Consider the following 24,139-nt stretch of genomic DNA (forward strand, 5'->3'; position numbering starts at 1 on the left):
ATAACACGACGAAGCAGGCGCTCTGAGTGACAAAGACGGTTAGACACATCTAAAATGACCTATTCTCTATCTAAAACAGGACAAACAGTTAACTATATCCGTGTTTTTTAGACTGTAGGGCAGGCTATAGGCCAATACTAACACTCATTGTGAGAGAGACCATTGACTGAAAATGTAACTAACTACCGGACGTAGACAATGTTTATTGGTTTGATGTTACCATTGTACAAGCTCTTATTTTAGGGTTTGCTCTGTAGAGTCAGAGCTACACCTGGTGATCGATAACAGGAACTGCACGTGCGCGTGAAGTCGACCTCATTCGCGCGCGTGAGTCCGTAAACAATAAACAATAAACAAGGAAATAAATCCGTAGGTAGGAATAAAGATAAATGGTTTCAGCTGTTTTTGTCTTTAAAAACACCCTATTCTCGGGTCATTATAACTGCGCAATACACGTTAATAAAACATTGACAATGGACGTCGTAAACACTTCATGTTGCAGATGTTGAAATTGACTGGCGTTGATTTGAACCAATAAGAATCGCTGTTCTTTTTACCCGGGCGATGCCTGACCAATAGCTGACAAGGATCGGCTGTAACCAGGTTAGATAGATCCAGATAGGACTATATATACATGGAGGAATACATGATCTAGGAATGTGCTGCAGACCTCAGAAGCCATTTTGAGATGATGTCCCTGTTGAGAAAGCCTATGAAGATGCTGAAATCAACGAACATGGTTACATTTCTGTCTGTTTCTCCCTCCGTCTCCTCTATTTCACCATGGCAGCTGTCAACCGACGGGACATTAGCAAAGCGGGGTATCAAGCTGTGCTCACAGAGTTAAAACGTCATTGATATGAAAGAGGACAGTGTCTGTTTATTGTCTCTGTCGAGACATGAAACACCGTGAGTTTTTTCCAGTCTGAAAATCTTCCAGCATCTCTCACAACACACCGTCTCCTTGAGTGACTGAGTTAATTCACTCGTGTAGCCTGCCGGAGAGAAAGGAGGCAGATCCGTTTTCCAATGGCTTCTGTGAGCCTTGTTTCCTGTCCCCCAGTCCCTGTTCTTGACAAAAACATGACAGACTCTGAGCTTGCAGGGGATGAAAGGTCGAGTAACATTCTTATGCAATTCTTAATACGCTCATCTGTGCGTTTCAGTGCTGTGGGTCGACATGCTTGTGTTACTGTTTTCTTTTCTTTTTTTTAACCATGAATTGCAGGGTTTAGAGCCCACGGTTTCCCCCCTCAAAAATCTTTGCATGCCTCTTAGTGCAGTTGAATAACGCTGTCCAGATAACATTGATTTCCCATCACATTGTTAAGAGTCATTCACCATCATTTCCATGTAAGATAGCAGACCTCATCGTGTTTGTAGCTCTGGTGCTGGAATGAATTCATAGCTTCATTGTTGCCATCTGCAGGAGACTATGCAAATTATGTTAATGCCACGCCCATCATAGTGCTGTGCTCCCTCTAGCGGGCACCTGGCAGTACTGCTGAGGCAGGGTTCACAAAGGGTTGATGCCTGTGTCCTTGTGATTGGTCTCTAGTCCTCAGAGGGCTGTCTGACCATGTGAACAAAGAGGGCCTAGGGTTTGATGGTGTCAAGCTAAAGGTTTCACCAGAGGATTTTACTGTCTTATGAAGCTAAGCAACATGAACAGCTGATGTTGTGATACATGGTTGGAATACAAGCTGTCCAGGGCTGCCTGTCCCTGATTTACACATAACATGCATCACTCAGTGCATTTCAGTTTCCTCTTACATGGTTAGACATGGGGTCCCCCTCTCCTTGAGATATTGTACATTTATGTGGGAAAAATCTTAAAAGTTGTTTTTTAAGTCAGTGAAAATACACGAGTTGATTTATGTTGTGCAAAAATAGAATTTAAAGTTATTATAGAAAAGTCATTGAATATCTACTCATAGTATTTATATTATAAAACATATTCCTATGTCTTTTTATGACATTTCCCCCCCCATATACAACAATTGTTTCATATTGCATCTTGAGGTTTCTGCTATGGAATAAAAGTGAAGTTAGGTACAGTAATGTGATGGCTTTGGATATGGTGGAAAGTTTGAATAATGATCTGCACTGGTGTGAGAGAAAGAGGTAGCTAGTGTCTGTGAAAACAGACGTGGATCAGTTGGTGGACATTTTTCCCATTTCAGGGTGTTTTGGTTTCATGCTTCTAGCGGCTTTGTATTTTCATATCAGCTGACATTACATGATATGAAAATAATAATAACACTGGAATGATTTATATGCAGCTGTTCCAGGCATATCTTTATATTTGAAACAGGTGTAATACAACATTGCTTTTAACTGCCAAGCTAGAGTTATTACCAACTAAAAGTACCCGATCCATCCGTGTCTAAAAGACATTAAAAGCAGCATGTGTGAAGTTTGCACCTGGGTCACACACAGGGGTCATGGGTGATGGAGCGAAGTAAAAGAAAGCAAACCCAAAGTTCTTCCAAAATAATCATACTGATCATAAGATTAATAGACTATGGCTCTATTATATACTTACATTCTTGATTGGTATGCATTTATAGAGGTCATAGAGGAGTGCTCAGGCCTTCCAGCCTGATAGCTTATTTTAAAATTACATAAAAATGTTTGGCATACTTTTACTCAAGAGTAATAATGGACCTTATTCATTCATTTTTATTTGTTTGCCCACACACAAAACATAATAAGTGTATCTTTGACTTCAGGCTGTCATTGTATAACAACTAAATAACCTTGCTTTTAGAAATCAAAAGGCTTTCGTGTATTTCTTTTAGCCGGAGGTTGAAATGAATTTGGCTTTCATGAAATAGCAACACACACTGGCTCACAGGAAATCAAAACTTAGCCTTGAATTATGGATGGGATGTTTTAGTACAGGAAAGCTTAGGGCGTAATGGAAAATCTCTAGCATAATATTTAGTTGTTCCAAATAAAGGGAAAATACATTATGGCTGGCTTAGTATTATTTCATATCCTTATTAAATGATTACAGCAGGTGATTCTAGTTCTGCTCATGATGTTTTTTATTGATTTAATAATGTCTGATAATAACAAAACACCGTCTATAAACCCTTACACTTATACCTTTCTCCTCATTTCAGAGAGGATGGCGAACTGGAAGACGGAGAAATAGATGATGAAGGAATTGGGATTGAAGAGGAAAATAAAGAGGTTGCTGAGGTTAATGAAGACAAAGAGAAAGAAAAAGAGAAGGAAAAAGTTAAGGAGAAAGAAGAGAAGACCCACAGGCACTCCAGGAAAAGATACAAAAAGACCAAAGAGAAGCGGAGGTCCAAAAGGAGGAGGCGTGACAGACAGAAAGTAAGACGCTTTAATAAATCTTATCGCAATAAAGGAATGAATTCAAACTAATGTGTTTTTCCTTTGTTCCCTCGCCCTTCTCCTCAGCACCACTCCCCTTCCAGCAGCTCCAGCTCCGACAGTTATGACTCAGACTACGACCGATCAGAAAGGCCCAAAAACCGGAAGACCCCGGGACCAGATGGCCAGTCCTCTCAGGTGAGTTCACCACCGCTGGCATGCTGATGCTAAATATTCATAAAGCTATAATGACTTTATTCTCTTTAACTACTGACTTTCCAGCATGGACGGGATTCAAAGGGAGGCCATGGTAACTCCCAGAAGTCCCCGCCTCCAAAGAGCAGTGATTTCGACAAATACAGCGACTACAGTGATGACAAGTATGACTACGACGAAGAGGAGGATGATTACGAAGATGACATGTCGGAGTACCCGCAATCAAAGGATTCAGGTCCGCAGGGTCGGGGAAGGGGACGGCAATCCAAAGACCAGATGAAGAGAGGAAGCATGAGGGGGATGAAACAACAGCAGTGTATGAATGAGACACTTTCAAATCAGATCATTTATGTGGTATCTACATGTACTGTTTTTGTTGCTGTTGTGTTTGATGACTTCTTCTTTCATCATTTTCAGTTGGGCAGAGAGGAAGGGGCCGAGGCAGTGGGCCGGGGAGAGGACGTGGGATGCTCTTCAAGAACAAGAAGCTGAAGGGCAAACCCTGGGGAGGACGTGGACGAGGACGAGGAGGAGACCAGGGCATGGAAGACATGGTCCCAGTGAGTCAATATATTGTATATAGCTCTGTAAACCCCTTAATAGTAACGTAACAATAAATTGCTGTATTTTTAGTTGCTTGGATGTTGATTTGTATATGAACAACGCTTTATTTTCACTTTTATCTGGTGTTTCATCTTCAGAATAAAACCAAAAATATTCTATCAATTGAAATTAAACAATTCTGTAGTCATATTTGTTTGACTCAACTCAACAGACACACAGTGTAGCGGAGCTAAATGTGTGTCTGTTGAGTTTCGGAGCTAACTAAGCTTTATACAGTATAATCATGATCAACACTAATACTATAGTTAATGTAAACTTAATTTCTCCAAATACAATTTATTTTAACAAATTCAATTTGATAAAGCTTAGAGAGTCTATAAATGTTTGGGTTGGGAACCTTGCTTGGATTTTAATCGTACTTACTCCTCGCATCACAACTTTGCAGTGTTTTAACTTTTGACTGTTCAGCTTAACACATAGTCTGGCATAAAGACAAAACTAAGGCTACATATTTTTATGTGTGTTACAGGAAGGAAAAAAGTATGGTCAACGGCCAATTATGAGCAAAGAGTTTATCAATCAGCACACAGTCGAACACAACGGGAGAAACATCTGCAAGTATTTCCTGGAGGGTCGCTGCATCAAGGTATAGTACCACTAATCTTCTTTGACTAGCTTTAACAATTAAAGCTCAAATATCTTTTATTTCACCAAATTAACCGCGGTGTAATTACATAAAATAACTTTCCTACCTAAAATATACTTTTTCTTTCTTCATACAGGGTGAACAGTGCAAGTTCGAACATCAACTCGTCATACCAGATAAGAAAAAGGAACTTTGTAAATTTTACCTTCAAGGATACTGCAGTAAAGGAGATAACTGCATTTACATGCACAATATCCTTCAAAAAAGTGTGTAATGTGGTGCATTATTAAAATAAATGTCATTATACCTTTCAATTAGTCCTGTTCCTTAACCTGTGATTGCACATGAATACCCATGCAAGTTCTTTCATACTGGAGCCAAATGTTATCAAGGGGACAACTGCAAATTCTCCCACGATGCTTTGAACGATGTGACCAAAGACTTGCTTGACAAGGTAGGTCAAAAAAACAATTTTTTGCCAACTTATTCTTATGGTCAAATATTGTCTTATTTGTGCTTTCTGACTCATTGATCAGATAATCAACACTGAGGAGGAGAACGCCCGCGAGGACGAGCTGGAGCTGGAGGATCTGAGAAAGCAGGGTATCGCTCCACTTCCGAAGCCCCCCCCTGGGGTGGGGCTGCTGCCCACTCCTGGTCAGAGCAGTCCCTCAGACGGAGCCTCGGGACAGGCGGGGAAGAAGATCCCCTCCCTGTTTGAAATCAATGTTCAACCTACTGTAGACTTGGCACAGAAAATTGGTCTAAGGTAACTTAAATCCTCTATATTTTATGAATTTGCTAATTTTTATATCCAACCCTAAACCAATATCTACCTTTTTTATATTAATGGAACATGTACAGTGGCCTAAGCTGTATTACGAAAAATAATAATGACAAATTAAGCTGTACTTTTTTAAAATACAGGAATCATTACTCAATTAACAAATACTACTCAGGATACCAATCTAGTTCATTGTCATTTTAAAAAACAAGCTCAATATTGTATCCCCATGTCATTTTCATCTACTGATCAAACTCTAAAGAGCTTATTCTGTACTTAATTGTGCTCATTGTTTTTCAGTGGATCCAACTTTTCCCAGAATCAAGGTGAAGGCAGCGATCAGTTCAGTGGCGGCTCAGAGGACGCGCAGACTGCAGGCATGGTGCCTTCAGGGCCCTCCGCTCCTCCTATTCCTCCTCCTGAATCTGCTGTCGCTATGGGTCATCCCACTGGACCACCCATGCCACAGAGCCCCCCTGGACTGCACCCACCCCACGGCTTTCCAATGCCGCCTCCGATCCCCCCTGGTCAACCCCCACCCTTTTATGTAAACAGGCCTAATATGAACCCTCCGATGAACATGCAGAGGCCTCCTCCGTTCCCTCCAGATCTACAGATGCTGCAGAATCTCTTCCCTTTTCCACCTATGGGTCAGAACCCAGTAGATTTCTTCAGCAACTTCCTCGGAAACCAGGCTCCACAGGGAGGTCAGTGTTTAAATTGGCCCTCAAATAGAGCCATTATGTTTAATCATAACTAAACAATGCTAATTTGGGTTTCTCTTTTTTTGTTGAATGCAGTTGACCCTGGTCTGGCCTTCATGCAGAACCTCCAGCAGAACATGGGTGCAGAGTCACAGTTGAATTCTTTGCCACCAGCAGTACAGAAGGCCATCCTTTTACACCTGACACAACAACAGCAAGAGTCTCTTCCACAGGGAAATGAGCCACAGAGAGCGGAGGGCCCGGATGATAACAATGCAAACAGAGGTAAGGGGCAAGAAGCAGGTTTGCTGAGTAAAGTAGGGTGAAAATAAAACTCCGTAAAAATTAGAACCCTTTCTGAAATTGAGTGAAAACTGAGGTAAAAAGACGTGTATTACCCAGGGGAAATCAGTGTCCTAAACATGCGCTCATTTAAATAGAAATGTCAAAACAAAACAAATACAAAATGTCATCTTTTTCTTGACAGATGAAACTACAAACTGGTACTCAAGCGATGAAGAGGATGGGAGCTGTGTTTCCTCCATTCTCAAATGTCTCAAAAAGCAGAATGAGAAGCAGCAGTCTCAGTCGAAGCCCCCCCAGGCTGCCCCAGTGGGTGACCCTCGGCTTGTTAAAGAGAGGGCCCCACCCAGTGACCCCCGTGTGAAGACAGACCCCCGACAGCGACCCCCGGATACGAAAAAGGAGTCGGACGGAGCTGCAGACCCCCGGTTCTCCAGAGACCCCAGGAAGATTCGACCAATGGAGCCGAGTTCCTTTCGGCAGCAGGGCCACCCCGGTTCTAAGAAGCCCCCTGCAGGGGATGAGGATGATGAAGGAGAGCGGGAGCCCAGGGACAAAGCTGTCCTCATCCCTCTAGATGCCGGCCCCGAGGTGCTGCTGCGGGACCCTCGCTGCCAGTTAAAGCAGTTCAGCCACATCCGAGTGGACATCCTGCTCCAGAGGCCGGTCTTCGCTCAGACCGTAGTATGGGCCCCTGAGGACCTCATCCCTTCTCTTGTACCCAAACAGGAACACTCAATCAACCTGCCCCTCCCACCCCTCATTGCAGATGCTCAGATGAACCGAACAAGCTTGCCTGACCCTCCCCCCGTCTCCAGCCCTCCAGCCATTGACCCCAGACTGGTAGCAGCACGTTTAAAAGAGCGTATGAGTCGATTACCCTCCGGATCTCTAGAGTCCCGACCCCCCCCAGAAAGACCCATAGATCCACGTCAGCAGAAGACTCTGGATCCCAGACTTAAGCGTACAGTTAGCCTGGACTCGAAGCTGATGGGTCAGAAGGTGCCCTCCTCTGGGGGGGGAGTTGTGGACCCCAGGCTACAGAAAGCCAGTGTTAGCTCCACTCCTCATACTGTCCAAGCTAAGCCAGAGCCTGAGAAGCTGCCACCTTATGCCCCACATCTGGCTTCCTCTGGTGGGGGGCTAGAGAGTCCCACTACTATCCTCGGGGGCATCAGTCTGTACGATCCTCGTAATCAAAGCGAGACAGCCCAGAAGGAGCCGACAGAGCCTCCCAAAAAGACGTCCCTGAAACTCCCAGCCAAGAAAGACACTTCTCCGCCGCTCTCACCAACTCAAAGAAGTGGCTCTTTGGAAGAGACAAAAAGCACAGACGCAGCCTCAGATCAGCCTCCACCTCCCAGTCCTGCCGCAGTGCCTCCTGCCTCACCGGTCAAACCCCCTGCGGTTCATAACCTCCCCATCCAGGCCCTGGCCGGGCTCATCCGGCCCCCGTACACTGACCCCAGGCCGGCCAAACCTGGAGGACAAGGCTCAGCAGGAGCACAAGAAGAGGCGGAGGATAAGAAGGAGCAGGGGGAGGTTAAGGAGGAGGAACCAAAGCAGGAGGGCCCAGAGGAGGAGGCAGATGACAGGACACTCAAAGATGTGTTCAAGACTTTTGACCCCACTGCTTCCCCTTTCTGTCAGTAAACACCCCGGGGTGGAAATATGTAAAAGCCGCAGAAGATTTGTATTTTGATGAAAATATCTATGAATCGTTTTGGAATCACATGAATCTATTTATTTCTGTATATAAATGATCCTGTATAAAACACATACTATCTAGTGCGCCACACATCAGTATGGAGATGATGCTATCTAATGTGCACAGACACAGTGTATAGTTACCTTCAACATAATCTTATTCATGCAGAAATGTGTGTTTTGAAAGTGTGTATGCTACGGTTTTTTATCATTGTGTTATTTCCATGTAGGTTTTAAACAGTTTTTAAAAAGTGTGTCCATTTTTCACTAAGGATTGACGCATATCTTTCCAGGCATTACACATTGTAGATAAGATCATGAACTCACTCTACAGGCAAACGGTTGTACTAAATAATCCATCAAACAATAATTCTAGGAATTCCCTTGTGAGTGTTTGTATTTCCTTATTTATTTTAAGGCTCTTTTATATTATCATACCTTACTTTTATGATAAGGGATTTATTCACCACAAGTTAACAGATCTAGTTTTTTATTATTTACTTTGTTTTCATTTAAAGTGGCCTAAATGCTTTGAGGGTGTCAAGTTACTGATGTAGGCTTGTCTATTTTGCTTAACTAGCAGTATTGAGAGTCGTTGAGTAAATAATATTGTTTACTTCCTTTGTCATTGTCATTAGTCAAAACACGCACTGCTGATAAACTTGTATGGTAAATAGCAAACTGTCTTTCACTTGTTTTTATCAGAACAAAAAAGAAATTCTAAAAAAATATATTGGACCCATTTCATTGATAGATCGATAAATATGACCTTTATAACTATATTTCATAGTTGAATTTTGTTGGAGTCGACACGATAAACTCATGTGGGGTTATCTGTCGTACAAAGAGTGAATGTTGAGGCTGAAGGCGGCATAATGCGCTGCAGTTTATATTATTTTACATTTCTGTGTCTGTTAAGGTGAGCCTTGTATGACTGAAACTAAATGATGTCCTTTTTTTCTAATTATCATTTTCATACTTCACATTGTAAATCCCTTTTTGTATCACATGTACAGTCTGTTTTTGAGCGTTTTAATGAATAATGCTTCATTTTCCGTTTTTGTGGTGATGGTTGTGATAATACTGTAAGACATTTTAACAACACATGCCTGTCACATTTTAGTGATTTTATTATGATAACTGGAATAAACAGATAAGACATAAGGTATTTTATTTCAGAATCACACATCAAGTTTAATTCTCTCAAAATACAAAATATTTTATGTCATTCACCTTGTTGAAGTGTCCGAGGGCATGACAGTCAGTGAAAAGCTCCCTCTAAGGGTTGAGTCGGTTTCATATCATTATTTTAAATAGAAAACAACAATGGGATCCCTTTTAGGCTTCGCAGGTATACCATGATTCATAAATTGATTTTGAACTGCAAAGATGATGTAGACAAGTATTTTGCTTCCCAAGAGTATGCATAGGTTGATGAAATTAGGATCACATTATTTCAGGGGATACTTTTAAATACAAAGATAGGGACACATATAAAGAATACATGTATATCTGTCACAGGTGTTAACTTGTGGAATGGTTGGGTCAAGAATTTAAGAATATAAAATAAACAAAACGTTTAAAGATCAGGTGGTAAACATAAAAAAACAAGATATATTTATTTAGTTTGAAACTTTGGGAAATTGTTTTGTTTTTGTAAACCTAGAAGTGAACGGGATGCCTATTATGATATGTACAAAGGTTAGTTATAATAAGCTTAAACTTGAGACTAAAATAACTGTTTATCGCAAGCCATTTGAGTATTTATTCCATATCCTTGATATCAGACGGCAGCTGCCTACACTAGTTGGCTCTTTGATTTCACTTGTTAGATATATGGTCACACTCTGCTTTACTAGTTAAATAAAACATTATACTAGTCACTTTTTTTCAGCAACTAGTGGCACTTTTGTCTGACTAGTTAGCACATAAGCCTTACTAGTGATGCCAGGAGCAGCACTAGTAGCACCAAAGTACCAACATGTAAGCTTTTTGATGAACTGGTGACCCTCTGACCGTACTAGTGACGCTAAAAGTCTTACAAGTTAACTAGTGCGCTGCAAAAGCTCTGACATGTTAACTAGTTACAAAAAAAAAGCAGAACTAGTTAACTAGTGGCATACATTTTTCTGCACTAGTTAACTAGTAGCACCCAGAATCACTCACTAGTTAACTAGTAAAGGCAAAATGTTGACTAGTTAACTAGTTGACACCTCTTTTGACCTTACTAGTTAACTATTGGGGCTCAAAATGTCTACACGTTAACTAGTGAACCCTTTCCCCTTTACTAGTTAACTAGTGAGGCTTAAAGGTCCCATTATGGCAAGCCATTTGAGTATTTATTCCATATCCTTGATATCAGACGGCAGCTGCCTACACTAGTTGGCTCTTTGATTGCACTTGTTAGATTTATGTTCAAACTAGTTTGGCACTCTGCTTTACTAGTTCAATAAAACATTATACTAGTCACTCTTTTTCAGCAACTAGTGGCACTTTTGTCTGTTACCACATATGCCTTACTAGTGACGCCAGGAGCAGCATTAGTAGCACCAAAGTCCCAACTTGTAAGCTTGTTGATGAACTGGTGGCCGCCGTCTGATATCAAGGATATGGAATAAATACTCAAATGGCTTGCCATATGTGACCATATATCTAACAAGTGAAATCAAAGAGCCAACTAGTGTAGGCAGCTGCCGTCTGATATCAAGGATATGGAATATATACTCAAATGGCTTGCCATAACTGTTTATAAGTACTACTTGTAGCCAACTGGCGAGGCAAGACTGGGCGCTACAGGGTGGGACGAGGTCTTCCTCAAACCCAGCTCATCAGTCTCTGGGTTGGAGGTCTGCTGGGCTCGATGGATCTCTAATTTCCTCATCCACTGAAAACACAAGGCTGTAGCCTCGGCACCATCTGAGTTTGGCTCCGGTTGCCTCAAACCCTGGAAAGAGAAAGACATTTTGCAGGCGGCAATTCACATAACAGAGAGTTAGAGCTGTATCGTATCAATCTGAGAAAACTTCATAATTAATGCTTGTTTTTTAGATAACATTTTTACAGTGATGCAGGCTGACTCTGCCGCGTGGACCCCTCGCAGGACAGTTTGGAGTAGATTCTGAGTGTTCTTCACCAGGATCTCATCAGATGATTTGCAGCCAGGTGTTACAGCATTGACGCTATGAATAAAAAGCGTCCAGTTATTATTGTTTTCTAGCTTAGTTCTTCTCACCATGTGTCATACACTATACCAACCAGGAGATGATGTTGAGCTGGTTGGTGATGGTGAGAATCTGCTCAACTACGAGGGAAAGTTCAACTGTGCACTGTTTATCCAGGCAGTGGTTGGCAATAACTCTCAGGAACTGAGTTACTGACTGGCTGTTTGAGATCACATCTTTGGCTGCAGTGACAAATGCCTCTTTATTCTGTAAAAGAAAGAATGATTGTAGATGAGGGTGCCTACAAATATCCATAGATCCATGCAGTAAAGGGCCCTCTGGTGGTTATTACCGGTATTGGTCCTTTCTTCTTCAAGTACTGAGTCATATAACATAGGGTGTCAGCCATCTTCCTTGTCACCTGGACAATTCGGTTGTCCTTGGGATCCCAGCTGTCACTTTCTTGCTTAAGAAAAAGCGACGTGTGTGTCAACGAGGGAGTCACTTTGTATGCGCCAAACCAGACACCTTCCTATAGAGAAAAACATGGAGATGAGTTATTGAGACATAAAGGAATCACCACATTTTAAAACAGTGTTAATATTGAGATACATACATATTTTTCCACATTTCCAGGTCCGAATTTGGCCACAGCTTCCATGTTCATATTGGGTTCTGCAGCATTAACACTTTCTGTGTGGCCTTTCTGCCAGGATGTCATTGTCGTGTCAGAGCGAAATTCCACCTCTTTGTCTTTAGATGGCACTGTAGCCAACACTTCTCTGACATCCTCATATGTTTTGCCCTGTAGACCCATCATGATTTGCTCTTTTGCCTCTTGGTGAATCCCATCCTGCTTCCTGACCTCCTCCACCACATAGTGAGCTTTGGCTGACCAACACTGTATCTGCACATCCAGACTGAGTGTGTCACAAATGTAGTGAGTCTCCACCATGAGTCTCGCCCTGCTGATTATATCTGAGATCTGAAAAGACAGGTGGTCGTTGATAGACCTCAGGTTAGAACGGGCACGTGGGTCACGGACGTAGTGTAAGCAGTCATCGACTCTTTTTATTGCAGGTTTGACATTTTCCAAAAGTGTTTCCGCTGCGCTGTCAAACGTTTGCTCTGCTTCTTCTGTGTTGTTCTCCCGAAATTGTTGAGCAAAATCATGAGCAATGCCGACAATCTCTTGAATTGCTGTGTCATAATCCTTATTTGCTTTGCTTAGATGAACAAAAGCACTCTAATTTTAATCAAAAGATGTCTCTGAAAAAATTCAGATTTTGCAAGTTGCATTACACTTGGCATTATGTCAAGCTCTTCGGCAGCTTTGAGAAATGCTTCAGTCAGGGATTTTAGTTCATCCTGGTAATCTGTTAACTGTTTAGATTTGTAAGCACTTTTACAATTCAGGCTGGTTAGCCGCGCTGCCTCTTGGATTCGTAGTGAGTTCTCTGACAACACTGAGAGCTTTTTCTGAGGGCTCAACTGGTGCACTGCGGTCGATGTTCCCATAATCTTATCAAGAGAATTTAGCAAAATCTGAATGGATAGGCCCCAGAGGATACAAAGTGCCTCTAGTTGATCTACCTGTCCTTTCAATGAGGTGGAAAACTCTACCAGATATTTTGTGTTGTTGTGGGCTTTGTTCAGCTTGTTGTGTAAAACGCTCAATGTTTCTTGACCATCGCTTTGTGAGGGTAAATCAGATGATGTCAAAAGCTGGACCACATCAGCACATAAAGTCATCACTTCATTCAGTTGCTGCGAAACACTGGCTGCCATTGTTGGCCGATTTCCTTGCAGCTCAGTATAAACAGCTTGATACCAGGCTCCAGCTACTGGCAGTAAAACCTTTCGGGTGTTGTTAATAAGGTCAGTAAACTGCGTGCTGTGTTTGTAGAGGCTCTCCATGCTCATTGCTGAACTCATTGCCGTTTCTTGAGCCGTTTGGACGAGCAGCGGAGTTAGTGACACCACCTCTGCTCTAAAACTGTCCAACGTCTTACAATCAACCGCATCAACAATGGCCATGGCCTCCTTTGTGGCTTGGGCGTAGCAGTTTGACAGCTCGAGAACACCAGTGCAGGCACGGTTGAGTTCTGTCACATCCTTCCCTTTAGTCACAGTCACAACTTCATACAAGAGGGGTAAAAGGTCAAATTCAAGAGGCTTGTGGATTAGTTTGGGCTCAACGGAGACAGCTGGCATCTGTAAATCATCAATGTCATATTTACGAGCCAGTTCTGCTTCTATGGTTTCCTCATCTGACTGCTCCTCCTCATGTACGATGTGGGAATCCCTCTCTGTAGCCTCAAAAACAGGGGAGCCTTTTATCATATGATCCAGGTTAAGTTCACAGGTGTCTTTGACTGATACACATGACCGTGAGACTTCTGGTTGACGTGCCCCCTCGCGCAATGGGCTAAGGAGATGTGGATGTTGTTGGCCGTCCAGTCCCTTTCTGAGCACTTTTAAATGTTGAATAGCCATAGAAACATTATCTGAGAAAGTAGAATATACCTCTACGTTTAGACTGGAACCTAAAAGCATGTCTCTGACTGATTCTGCCACTTTGGTTCGAGATGACTGAACCTGTTTGAGCAGCACCAGGAGGCCATTTCTGTAGATTGGGTCATTACTTCTGTCCAAGTGCCTCCTCACTGAGTGAACTGCCAGCTTCAAGTGACAAATAAGGTTTGCTGCATGTTCATTAAACAGTTTATAGCTTTGCTCTCTGTACGCTGTGACACATCCATGCTGATCACTGACCACCTCATCGATAGCAACGCTGGTGAACTCTCTCACATCCATTACATCACTGAGAGCATCCTGAAGCTGACTAGTCTCCTCCTCCCATTTCTGGCACACTTCATGAAGCTTTTGAACAGTTTGCATCGAATTATCTGCCAGCTCAAGCGACAGAGATGCGATCCGAGCCCTGAGTCTTGTAAGGCTTACTCGCGAGTTCTCAACGTTCTCCAAACTCTTCGCATCAACAGCCACAGCTGAGATGAAATCTGCCACTTGGATTATTCTATCAGTGGAAGATATCAAATCCTCAACTAGCGGCTGAATAAAGGTTAGATCCATATCTGTAGAAGAATGCGAAACCAGGATCCGTCTCGTCACACTTAAAAGTTCCTCCACTATAGAAGATGCTGTCAGAAATGTGTCCAAGACTTGATAATGAACAGTAGTCATCAAAGATTTGTCAAGCGTTTGTATTTGTTGCGCCAAAAAAGTGCAGGGCTTTTCAACGCTCTGCTCTGAATCATCCTCTGAGGACTTTAAAATCATTTGTATGTCTGACCAGAACTGCAGGATGTGACGACAATGAGCGACCACTTTTTGTCGAAACTCCCTACGAGAAGAGTTTGCCACCACCATACAGTGAAACACAATATCCCTCACCAGGCTGTCAAAGCTAGAGCCTTGGATTGATGAGGTGGTAGAACTAGTAAGTAGTTTCAAAAGACTGTTCCTCCTCTCTGTGTAATACCCGCAAGGACCCAGTGATGTACTGTGGCATTCACTTCTCAGGGTTATAATAATGTCATTGACTGTGCTCTGCACCTTGTCCAGGATGTACCTCTTGGCTGCCTGCGCCTCCTCGCTTGTTGGATGTTTGATGGTGGTACACATGGCCGTGTGCAGCATGGAGATGCACCGCCTCAGGGTCTCTAAGGAATCTAGAAGCTGTTCGGTTTGTCTTGGGTCCTGTAAGGCACTTGCTCTCTCCATTGTCAGACTATGGAGAAGAAGCAGAGCCTCAGAAAACACCTGGAAATATTTGAGTAGAGACTTGATGTCTATGGAGGAGCCGAGATCAGAGAGGCACTCCAAAACCTGATCAGAAGCAGCTATCACTCTCCTGATATTTGCATCATCGTCCACTAACAGAACCTAGGAGCACAGTGACAGAAAAAGGAACGTGTTACTGCTTGTTGTGATTTTCTTAGCTAAGCTAGAGGCATCAAACTGTGATGAAATGGGGCGTGTTGACTTTGGTGATCTTGTAACCTTTCCTCTACTACCACATTACAAACCTACATTTGTATGCACATACATCACTAATGAAAACCAGTTGTGGTGCAAAGGTACTATATATAATGTCACTTATATTGCTGTATGAGTGCCTAATATTATGAGAAAAGCAATATTGGGTTAAGGCCAGATTGTCTTGCAATGCCTACCTGATGATTTGATAATGATAGTGAAAAAACATGATACGTCAGTGTGCTAAAATAGTTTTCTCCGATCTAAAGAGACTTTTGAAAAACCAAAAGGAATACAAATGAAAGGGTCTCAAACACCATGTGATGTTATACCAGAGCATAACGTATTGTAAAATGAAAGAGATTATGACAGTCTCAACTATTGTGTCCGTTTATTAAATGTACATGCAGTAGCTGATGTATGCCTTTATAAAGTATAGACAATGAAATAAAGATAAGATATCAATCAGTAGCCTACAATAAAAACGGTATCTGTCTTCACAAATTAACAAAAAAGTTATTTCTAACAACATTGGAAGCTGAGGTGAAGGATCATGAATCAGAAGTTCAGATTGTTCAGGTGTTAAGTTTAAATAGCTGGTGATTTGGCCTTTTATTGTGTTAAGAAGTATTCCCTTGGATACATCTGGTAAAGTATTCATCAGATGCAGCTGTGGAAGATGAATCTATTGTAAAGTTTCTATGCTTTTAATCAGTCAGTGTCTGCAGCCATTCCTTCCTCCCTAACTCTGCACCACACACAACAACCAGCATGGACGTTGTAATATGTTATATTGAATTTATATTTAGTAACATACTTGGAGCCCCCTTCTAAACCAAGAAAAACAAATAATACTTTACTTTGACTACTCCCAGGAAGACATTCTGTGTTGCAGTGATGAGTTCCTCTCTGTGCTCAGTCAGACTGGGCTGGATGTTGAGTTTCTGGGCTGCCAGCAGCACATGTTGTCCGGACACAGTGACAGACTCAAACAGGGATGACATCTCCATGTGCAAAACCTCATCCTCTGTGTCACGGATTACCCTGAAAGAAAGGAGCCTGGTGTTAATCTGATAATACATTACATGTGTCCTTTTAACCCCATTACACACCAAACTGTACCCACCTGGAGGCCTCTGCTGCCATGTTTTCAGTCGCTTTAGCCACGGCCCGGGCTGCACCCTCCAGCTGGGTGAAGTGCTCAGGGTCCTCTGCACTGTCACACAGCAGCACCAAGTGGCACAAATGACTTGCGATCGGGGCGACTACCCTCTCCACTGCGGCAGTCCTGATCAATCCATGCTCAAATAAAGAGGACATAGTGAACAGGGTGATTCTCCAGGGTCAAAAGAAAGTTAGCATTTGTTGATGTGTCCCTGCTGTATTCAGTGTGGTAGCTATATTAATAATTCAGTGAGCTCCACAGAGGAGCTTGTGCTTGGTATCAGTGTTTCATGGCAACTGGGGTCACATGAACAAACATAAGCTGCCTCTTTCCTGACAGATTGTTGTAGAATGCAGTATTTTTTGGACTATTTGATTACTTGTTTGTCGAGTGGATTTAGCAAAAGTGGGACATTTAAAAAAGAAAATTATAATCCTGAAACCTTTAAATAATACTGAAATCTTGCAACAACAGGACTTTCATTAAAGATTGCATATTATTTTAAGAGATCAGAAGGGGCTGCAAATGAATTGGACCTTGGGCTTTAAGTATATATATATGGCCATAGTTACACTATTAATTGTATTTCATTAGTAGATATAGAAAATATTGAATTGGTCAAGTATTTGAAAGTTGCCCACTGCTGAATTCACCCTCAGTAAACTGTAAAAAATGCCTGCCGAAATGTCTAATTTCCCAAAATAACATCTTCAAATATGTGGCATCTTTTCTCGATAAATGATGTTTAATTTTCCGTTAAAGGAACAACTCTTTCAGCGCTGGCTGTACATACAGTACATACAAGCAATGCAAAGTAAGAACCCTTTCAATAAAATGCTGTTTTTGTACAAAATAACTTGATGTTCAAGAAAACATTACTGCATAACGTACCTCCAACAGAGTTTTCTTTTAACTTGAAATACTTACTTTTTTGTCTGGATCATTTCAGCCAGCAGAGAGCACCACACACCATCAAAAAACAAGTGAACCAACACACACCCACTCTTTCTTGACTCACGTTGACAAAAACAGCACACAGAGCCATTAACTTTCACTCTAACATTTATCAACAGATAAATATACAGCTCCAACATGAATTTAAACATCAAACATACAGCACACTATAATGGAAATGATATTCAGTGACAGTAGTATACTCAGAACAAAAACCCCAAATAACGGTGTGATTACCGGTGACAACAATCATATAAACAAAATATAACCCTCACAGTTCAAATATAACAGAAATTGTCAAGTCTCAGTTTCTCTGCATACAGGTATAGCATCGCTTTAACAGATGCAGAGCGAAGACGTGAATGTGTACAGTATATGCCTTCATGCCAGTGGAATTAAATGTTAAAATAAAGTGTGTAAGAGATTCATACAGACAACAGAGAGCCGAGCAATCATAGTGAGCCATTAAAGTGACTTAGCACCGACGTGTGAAACATATTAAAATATAGTTTTTGTTCTTTGGCAATTGCACGTTTGAATTTGACTCTGGTCCATGGCAAAATATCTGTCAAAACCAAGCTTTAAAAAGACTCCGGAGAACATGTGGGGTAACAATGCGAGCACTCAGGAACAAAAAGTTCCTCAGTGGCAGATTTTTAGGGAGCTGACATTCCTACATGTTGACTTAAAACAAGCTTTTCCCATGAGCCCAAAAGAGCGCGTTTATGTGTAGTGATTGAGTGCAGCACATTCCCACCTATTTTTAGGGAATTACTCATGCCATGGGCCCCTTTAAATGACTGTAGGTGGACCCCCATCGCAGACTTTCATCTGGCCGTGGAGAATAATGGATCTCGTATTTCACGCTAAAACCCAATGCCTAATAACATAATAGTCAAATTGAATATGGTCTGCCTAGGCGAAGTCTAGAGAGGCTTTGGAAATGAATCATGATCAGGTATGTGTCATGACGTAAAGTGAATCATCTTACGGTATTCAATCTTCACTTGAACCTGGAGACTTTTGGGGGCTCTGCTGCATACCTGAGTAATAGTTTCTTGCAAAAGCAGATTTAGAGAAAATACTCTAATGGACATTGCACTTTCTAAGCATGTGTTCATTCAAGGCATTGCAGAGTTTCAAATTGAAATCTGACAAAAATATGTTGTTATCATCTTTAAGCAAAAGCCACATCATAGCTAATGGAATGCTTATGGAAAGTCAAAAAGCTGGTGTAAGTCACAACCACTTAATTTCAGGCGTGGATAATAAAGGCAAATACAGTCTAAATAAAGAAGAGAGTGCGGTTTGCACATCCTGAACCAGATCCTAATGACCTCAGCGCCTCTGAGACAACCCTGACAACACTAGCGGATGACATGAGGAGGACACGTTGTTTTAATCATGGCGTGTGTGGGTCTGAAGCACAGAATTAGCTCCGGCTGATTATCTGTGTGAGGGAGAGGCAGTCAGATGTGTAGAACAGATATTTATACGGCGGAAATAGTACAGAAGAGATACAATCTTTCACTCCCAGGCAGAACTGCATATACAAACAACTCTATCATATACTGTACAGGACATATCTTTGGCATAAAAGTAAAGCTATGCAGCCAAGGCATTCATTCTTATCAAACATCAGTGCTTTAAGGAAAACATACTGTAGATAAGTATGTTTATAATGGCTTTCAAAACCCCATCTCTTCTAGAAGCCCGGTTTTTTATTTTACAATATGGCTTAAAGTGTATGTATAAAAATAAATGTGCTATGTAACACAGCCCTGAGGGTTTTGTTGTCCACCAGTATTCATGCCGTCTCCACATCCCCGTACGGATGTGGGTCTCCATCAACAGCTCCACTCTCGCTGGCTGGGAGTTACCTCCTATGAGATTAGCTGAATTCCACAGCAAGTGTCCTCTGGCAAGCCACACTGTCACCTCAGAAGCCTGTTTCCTAGACCCCCACCCACAAAAAAAGATCAAGCCTCCAAAAAATAAGGAGAATATTCTTCTCTTCCACATATGGAAGACTGAAGGGCCTGGTGCCACTGGGGCGGCTGGGCTGCGAGACCACGTGCTATTGGATCCTTCCCGACCCAATCCCTAATCTCATTGGCTCCTGTGGGACCCCCACTGCAAGTCTCAGTGGTTCTTTTCCATCCAGTCCCAGCTTTCATCACTGTCCTTCCTGTTTTTTTCTGCCTCGATGATTTCTCTGTAGCGCCGACGGAAGAATCCCATCTGTCAGAGAAGGAGAGGAACAACAGTTGGAGTGGTCAGTAACTAAGTAATGTGTATCTGTGGTCGCATCAGACAGTAATGAAAAACTGTGATTTTGCGTATTTGAAATCAGTACAAATCACATATAATTAGATCAACGCTGATCATTTTCCAAAGCTTATTATAACTGTTGATAGTAGATCATTATTTTCTGACGTCATTACAAATTTGCGATGGGTAAGGCCTAGTGTGAGCCCCACCACTAGATGATAATAGCTATCGTGTATCAGCTTAAAGTCTGTTATTGGGAAATATGTCACCCATAAAAGGAAGAGTTTAAAATGGATTAACCCATATTTTGGTCTTTTGCAGAGATATGAGGAACATATGAAGCTACATTCAGCCTCTCGTTAGCCGATTACAACACAATGAGGCGTTACTGTCGGTAATGTGCACTTTCTCTACTGGGTGCAGTAACTTCTTGGCCAAGAAATAGTCCTTTGAGTAACAAGACATTATAAGTCCATAAATCCACAAGATGTTTTGATGGTGATGATTTAGAAACAGTGTTGTCATTAAATTCCAAAAATTACTTGAGGGAGCATTCAAAAATGTAAGTATCAGTATTTTGACTGTACCGCTCAGTGCATAACCTGATTCTATAACTCAGTATACTGTGAGTAATCCTTGTACAACTATTGGAACCTTTTTTTTTAAATGTGGTATTGGTCGGATGATACTGTGAACAGTTGGTAAAATGATGAGTCATTGTTTTTCATGCATATTGAAGAAGGCACTCTATTGTATTGAGTCTTTTGGAAGTAGTTACATTGTGTCTTTGTGTGGTTATGCAATCGCTGCAAGGGACTACTGACACAACCTTATGAGATTCAGCTGTAAAACAGCAACCTTTTTCAACAAAATAAAACAAAAAAAATTATGGATTTCAACATTTTCTTGTTTGTCTTCTGGATTTGATTTAACATTGCTTTGAAAGCTGCATCATTGAAATAATAACGTCATTTTTAATCACCATGAAGGATTATTCATCCTAAAGTTACACATTTAAAAATAGATTCCCCCTGCAGTGAAACAAATGGCAAGCATTGGATGTTTGGGCGGTAGGAAATCAATGTAAAACATCCTGGCATGGTATGCTTTGAAAAATGGCTGGCAGTTATTTAAAGTTTACACAATTGGAAGTTATTTAACCACAGAAAACCACCAGCGTGGATGGAAGCAAATCAAACATTTCCCCTCTAGAAATGTGTTGTTTCTGTATGAAAGTAATATTGTACTCAGATTTACATTAACCTACCAAGTGTCATATACAGGAGATATGAAAGGATGGAGAGGGCAGTAGATCTCAGTGTGTATCTAAACAAAGACACACTGGGAGGATGCCTCTCTCACTACGACTGCATTAATTTATCAGCGTTTGGCTTCTAAAGCTTATTGATACAGACCTGTACTCTCCTCAGGCATTTCCTGAAAAGAGCAATACAGGACTCTTGTAAGTGGGGTTTATTTTGGCAAGGTCCGACAATCTGTGGATGGGGGGTGGGGGGTTTGAAATGTATCCCCAGACCAACATTCCAAGGTTTCGTTGTGGTATTCCCAATGGAAAATGAAGCAGTGAAAAAGAAAAGGAGTTTTGTTCTCTAGACATCAGTGTAATTGCCATTTCCCTTTAAGATTCTTCTCTCATGTGAGTGATGGTATGGTCATGGTGTGAATTATTGTCCTGTCTCTTATTTGTCCTCTTCAGTTAAAACCCCCAAAACAAGCTCTTACTTTCACCACTTCATTTTCCTCAAGCTGTCTCTTTACAACTGGATACTGTGCTTCTGGCTCAAGTTTATGACAACTACCTTTTGTTTATTTAAAATGTTGCAAGAAAAAGAAGCAGTGTAGTGAGTTATGTGTTGGTTACCTTCCAGAGTAGCACAGCTAACAGCAGAAAGATGAGGATTCCCACCAGCAGACTGATGGCGATGATCCAGCCGACTACGTAACCCCTGGGCTCCTGACTGTGGAGAGCCTCAAACACCAGCTGTAACACAACAATTCAGTCGTCCAGTGAGTCATTTGCAAATACAAAACACACATACGACAGTGATCATTAGGTCATGTGCTGCTAATGATGCAATGCAGTGCAACAGTATCAACCAAGACACATCGTATAACAGTTTGAATTCAAAAGAAAGCATGACTCTTAAGAAAACCATACAGCATTAAACCTCGACAATAATGGGCTTTATTTTATATTGAACACATCTAGTCAATAAGTCATACCAAAGAAACACATGTTAGCATGCTAATGTTAGCTTTAGCTCGATGTGCAGCCTAAGAGATCTGCTAGCATGGCTGTAGAGATTTGGTCTCGGTTTCTTTGCCTTTAACTATCTAACAAGACTTTGCCTTTAACTATCTAACAAGACTTTGCCTTTATAACTGGTTTGAATAACATCACTAATGAGTAAGCTTGACCATCATGGTTTCACGTAGCACTGCTCTATGTGTAAAATGCCAACAAGTGCTTATTGTATTAGGTCAGTGCATCTCAAAAATATATCATCCGCAATCAGGGGAGACTTGGCAACTCTTATAAATAGCCTGTTTCCACAATAAATAAGAGCTACTTAGGCTGTTTCCCAGGACATTACTGAAAACTGACATGCTGGATAATCTGTCACTGACAGCAAACTCAGTTCACTTAACCCAATGCAGAGTGTAAAACTGTAGAGAAGTAGCAACAGCTGACAAATACACAATTGTTTTATATCACTTCCTAGCACATTTTTTAATTATTAGATTGTTACATTTGTGCTTGATGCTTCCATACATGAGTCTTTTCAATCACAATTGCATTGACAGTGACTGCTTAAATGGATTAGCACTGAACCAACAGTGGTCAGAATTATTGCATTACTGTGCACCACAGCTACTTCAGTGTCATCATTCAGGCCTTAAATGGAAAACAACATATTCACTAGGATCATGGAATAGATGGGTTTGTTTACTAATGATGCTAAACAAAGGAAACAAATACGTAATCTCCCAAATGTCAGATAATCTTGTTTTAATACAATCATTTGTGGGCCAATTTCACATATGGCTTGAGGAATGCACTGCTTCAACGTGCAGTGCCGCATGGGCTTTGAACACCAATGGGGCATGAGACGCCAACTGTGAGCCAAGACATAACCAAGAGAACAAGCGGAGATGAATCTCTCTGTTGAATAGTTTCCCACATTAACACCTCTCCCTTACTCCCAGCTCTGGAATCTAACTGTTGTTGTGCATGCCAGGGCGCTTGCGTGTACAGAATAGTTGAAAGCTCTACTGGTCTACGATCTCTCCCAGTTTAACTTGCGCAATCAATTAATTTGAGGAATGTGTAATTGAAAGTTCATTCAACGGCAATGCTAAATTTGTAACTTGCGTAGCCACAACAGAATCTTATTGATGTATGTTGGTTATTTACACGTCACAGAGGATAACATTTGAGGAATGCCATTCGGCTGACCTCCAGTCGGCTCGTTTTGAGAGATACAACCAGCGGCCACAAATCAAACTGGGCAGTGTGTACTCTTACCACCCTGAGGGAAAAGGTGACTGTGTTTACTGAAAGAGCTAAGCGTGGTAACAGTAGCTAGAATGAGCACACTTAATATGTGATGAAAGAGAGGAATGGTATGGACATATTCAAAGCGGGTCAGAATTTTCCGAGCCCCTCTGAAGATGGGGGTCAGCGGGGCTGCAGCCTCGGTCAGCACCCTCATCACTCGAGAGATCCCACTGCGAGCATGCTGGGTGCTCAATGTAATCATCACATCTGATCTGGTGGGCCTTTCAATCACTCAGCAAACAACAGTGGGGGGAGGGTCTGTCCTTGAGCACAGCTGAGGACCCCGAAAAAAAAGCCGATAGAAGTGCCACCGTACAGCTCCATACCCACAATCCCCAGCTGTTCCCTGGGCTCACATCAGCGGCAAGGATTGTTTGACTACAGCACAATGGAGTGCGCAGCTAAAGATACAAGTATGTATGCATATTGATAGAACCGTGATGTAGTGAGTACCCTGCCCTTCAACCTGAATTCAAGACGCACGTATTATTCTAATTGTATTTAACCTTTATTTAAATAGATAAGCTCATTGAGACACAGGGTTTATTTCTTAAGATAGACCTGGTTATATCATCTTTGATGACACACGCCCTTTGTGCAAGACATGGCAGCCTAGCCAGCTGTTCAAGTTCTGTTAGCCTGTGAATCTTGGTAAGAGAAAATGTGTAAAGGCTTTTAATCCAGACTAAGTTAACAAAATGAACACGTTTTAAAGGATCAGTTCACCAACAATG

At 41.7% G+C, this 24,139-nt stretch overlaps 3 protein-coding genes across 3 annotated transcripts in view; 1 reads left to right on the top strand and 2 right to left on the bottom strand.

Annotated features, from left to right (window-relative positions):
- Positions 1-630: 630 nt before the first annotated feature.
- On the top strand, positions 631-9,436 carry LOC117499813 (zinc finger CCCH domain-containing protein 6). Its single transcript, XM_034152444.1, has 12 exons — positions 631-1,115; positions 3,129-3,348; positions 3,436-3,546; positions 3,631-3,880; positions 3,982-4,124; positions 4,658-4,774; positions 4,911-5,025; positions 5,119-5,228; positions 5,311-5,543; positions 5,859-6,265; positions 6,359-6,547; positions 6,750-9,436. The coding sequence occupies exons 1-12, from the start codon at positions 1,030-1,032 to the stop codon at positions 8,216-8,218; spliced, it is 3,450 nt and encodes a 1,149-aa protein (XP_034008335.1). The 5' UTR covers positions 631-1,029; the 3' UTR covers positions 8,219-9,436.
- Positions 9,437-10,976: 1,540 nt separating this feature from the next.
- LOC117499714 lies at positions 10,977-11,748 on the bottom strand. Its single transcript, XM_034152298.1, has 3 exons — positions 11,528-11,748; positions 11,334-11,451; positions 10,977-11,216 (listed from the first exon to the last, which is right to left on the bottom strand). The coding sequence occupies exons 1-3, from the start codon at positions 11,746-11,748 to the stop codon at positions 11,028-11,030; spliced, it is 528 nt and encodes a 175-aa protein (XP_034008189.1). The 3' UTR covers positions 10,977-11,027.
- A 5,896-nt stretch (positions 11,749-17,644) lies between these two features.
- Positions 17,645-24,139, bottom strand: part of itga9 (integrin, alpha 9) — a 46,278-nt gene continuing 39,783 nt past the window's right edge. Inside the window, exons 27-28 of the mRNA XM_034152383.1 lie at positions 21,708-21,827; positions 17,645-19,795 (exon numbers count right to left, since the gene is read on the bottom strand). Of these exons, the coding sequence (XP_034008274.1) occupies positions 19,697-19,795; positions 21,708-21,827 (219 nt within the window). The 3' untranslated portion in view covers positions 17,645-19,696. The remainder of the gene's footprint in view (positions 19,796-21,707; positions 21,828-24,139) is intronic.

Source organism: Trematomus bernacchii, unplaced genomic scaffold, assembly GCF_902827165.1.
Source record: "Trematomus bernacchii unplaced genomic scaffold, fTreBer1.1, whole genome shotgun sequence".
In the NCBI taxonomy this organism is placed as follows: domain Eukaryota; kingdom Metazoa; phylum Chordata; class Actinopteri; order Perciformes; family Nototheniidae; genus Trematomus; species Trematomus bernacchii.

What these genes read in the sequence shown, in the direction of transcription:
- LOC117499813 (XM_034152444.1), top strand. Translation starts at nt 1,030, where the DNA reads ATGGCTTCTGTGAGCCTTGTTTCCTGTCCCCCAGTCCCTGTTCTTGAC. An exon ending in GAGCTTGCAGGGGATGAAAG is followed by an intron (nt 1,116 to 3,128) that starts GTCGAGTAACAT and finishes TCCTCATTTCAG; the next exon opens with AGAGGATGGCGAACTGGAAG. An exon ending in CAGATGGCCAGTCCTCTCAG is followed by an intron (nt 3,547 to 3,630) that starts GTGAGTTCACCA and finishes CTGACTTTCCAG; the next exon opens with CATGGACGGGATTCAAAGGG.
- LOC117499714 (XM_034152298.1), bottom strand. Translation starts at nt 11,748, where the DNA reads ATGGATATTTGTAGGCACCCTCATCTACAATCATTCTTTCTTTTACAG. An exon ending in CAGCTCAACATCATCTCCTG is followed by an intron (nt 11,452 to 11,527) that starts GTTGGTATAGTG and finishes TTTTATTCATAG; the next exon opens with CGTCAATGCTGTAACACCTG. An exon ending in CAGAGTCAGCCTGCATCACT is followed by an intron (nt 11,217 to 11,333) that starts GTAAAAATGTTA and finishes TTCTCTTTCCAG; the next exon opens with GGTTTGAGGCAACCGGAGCC.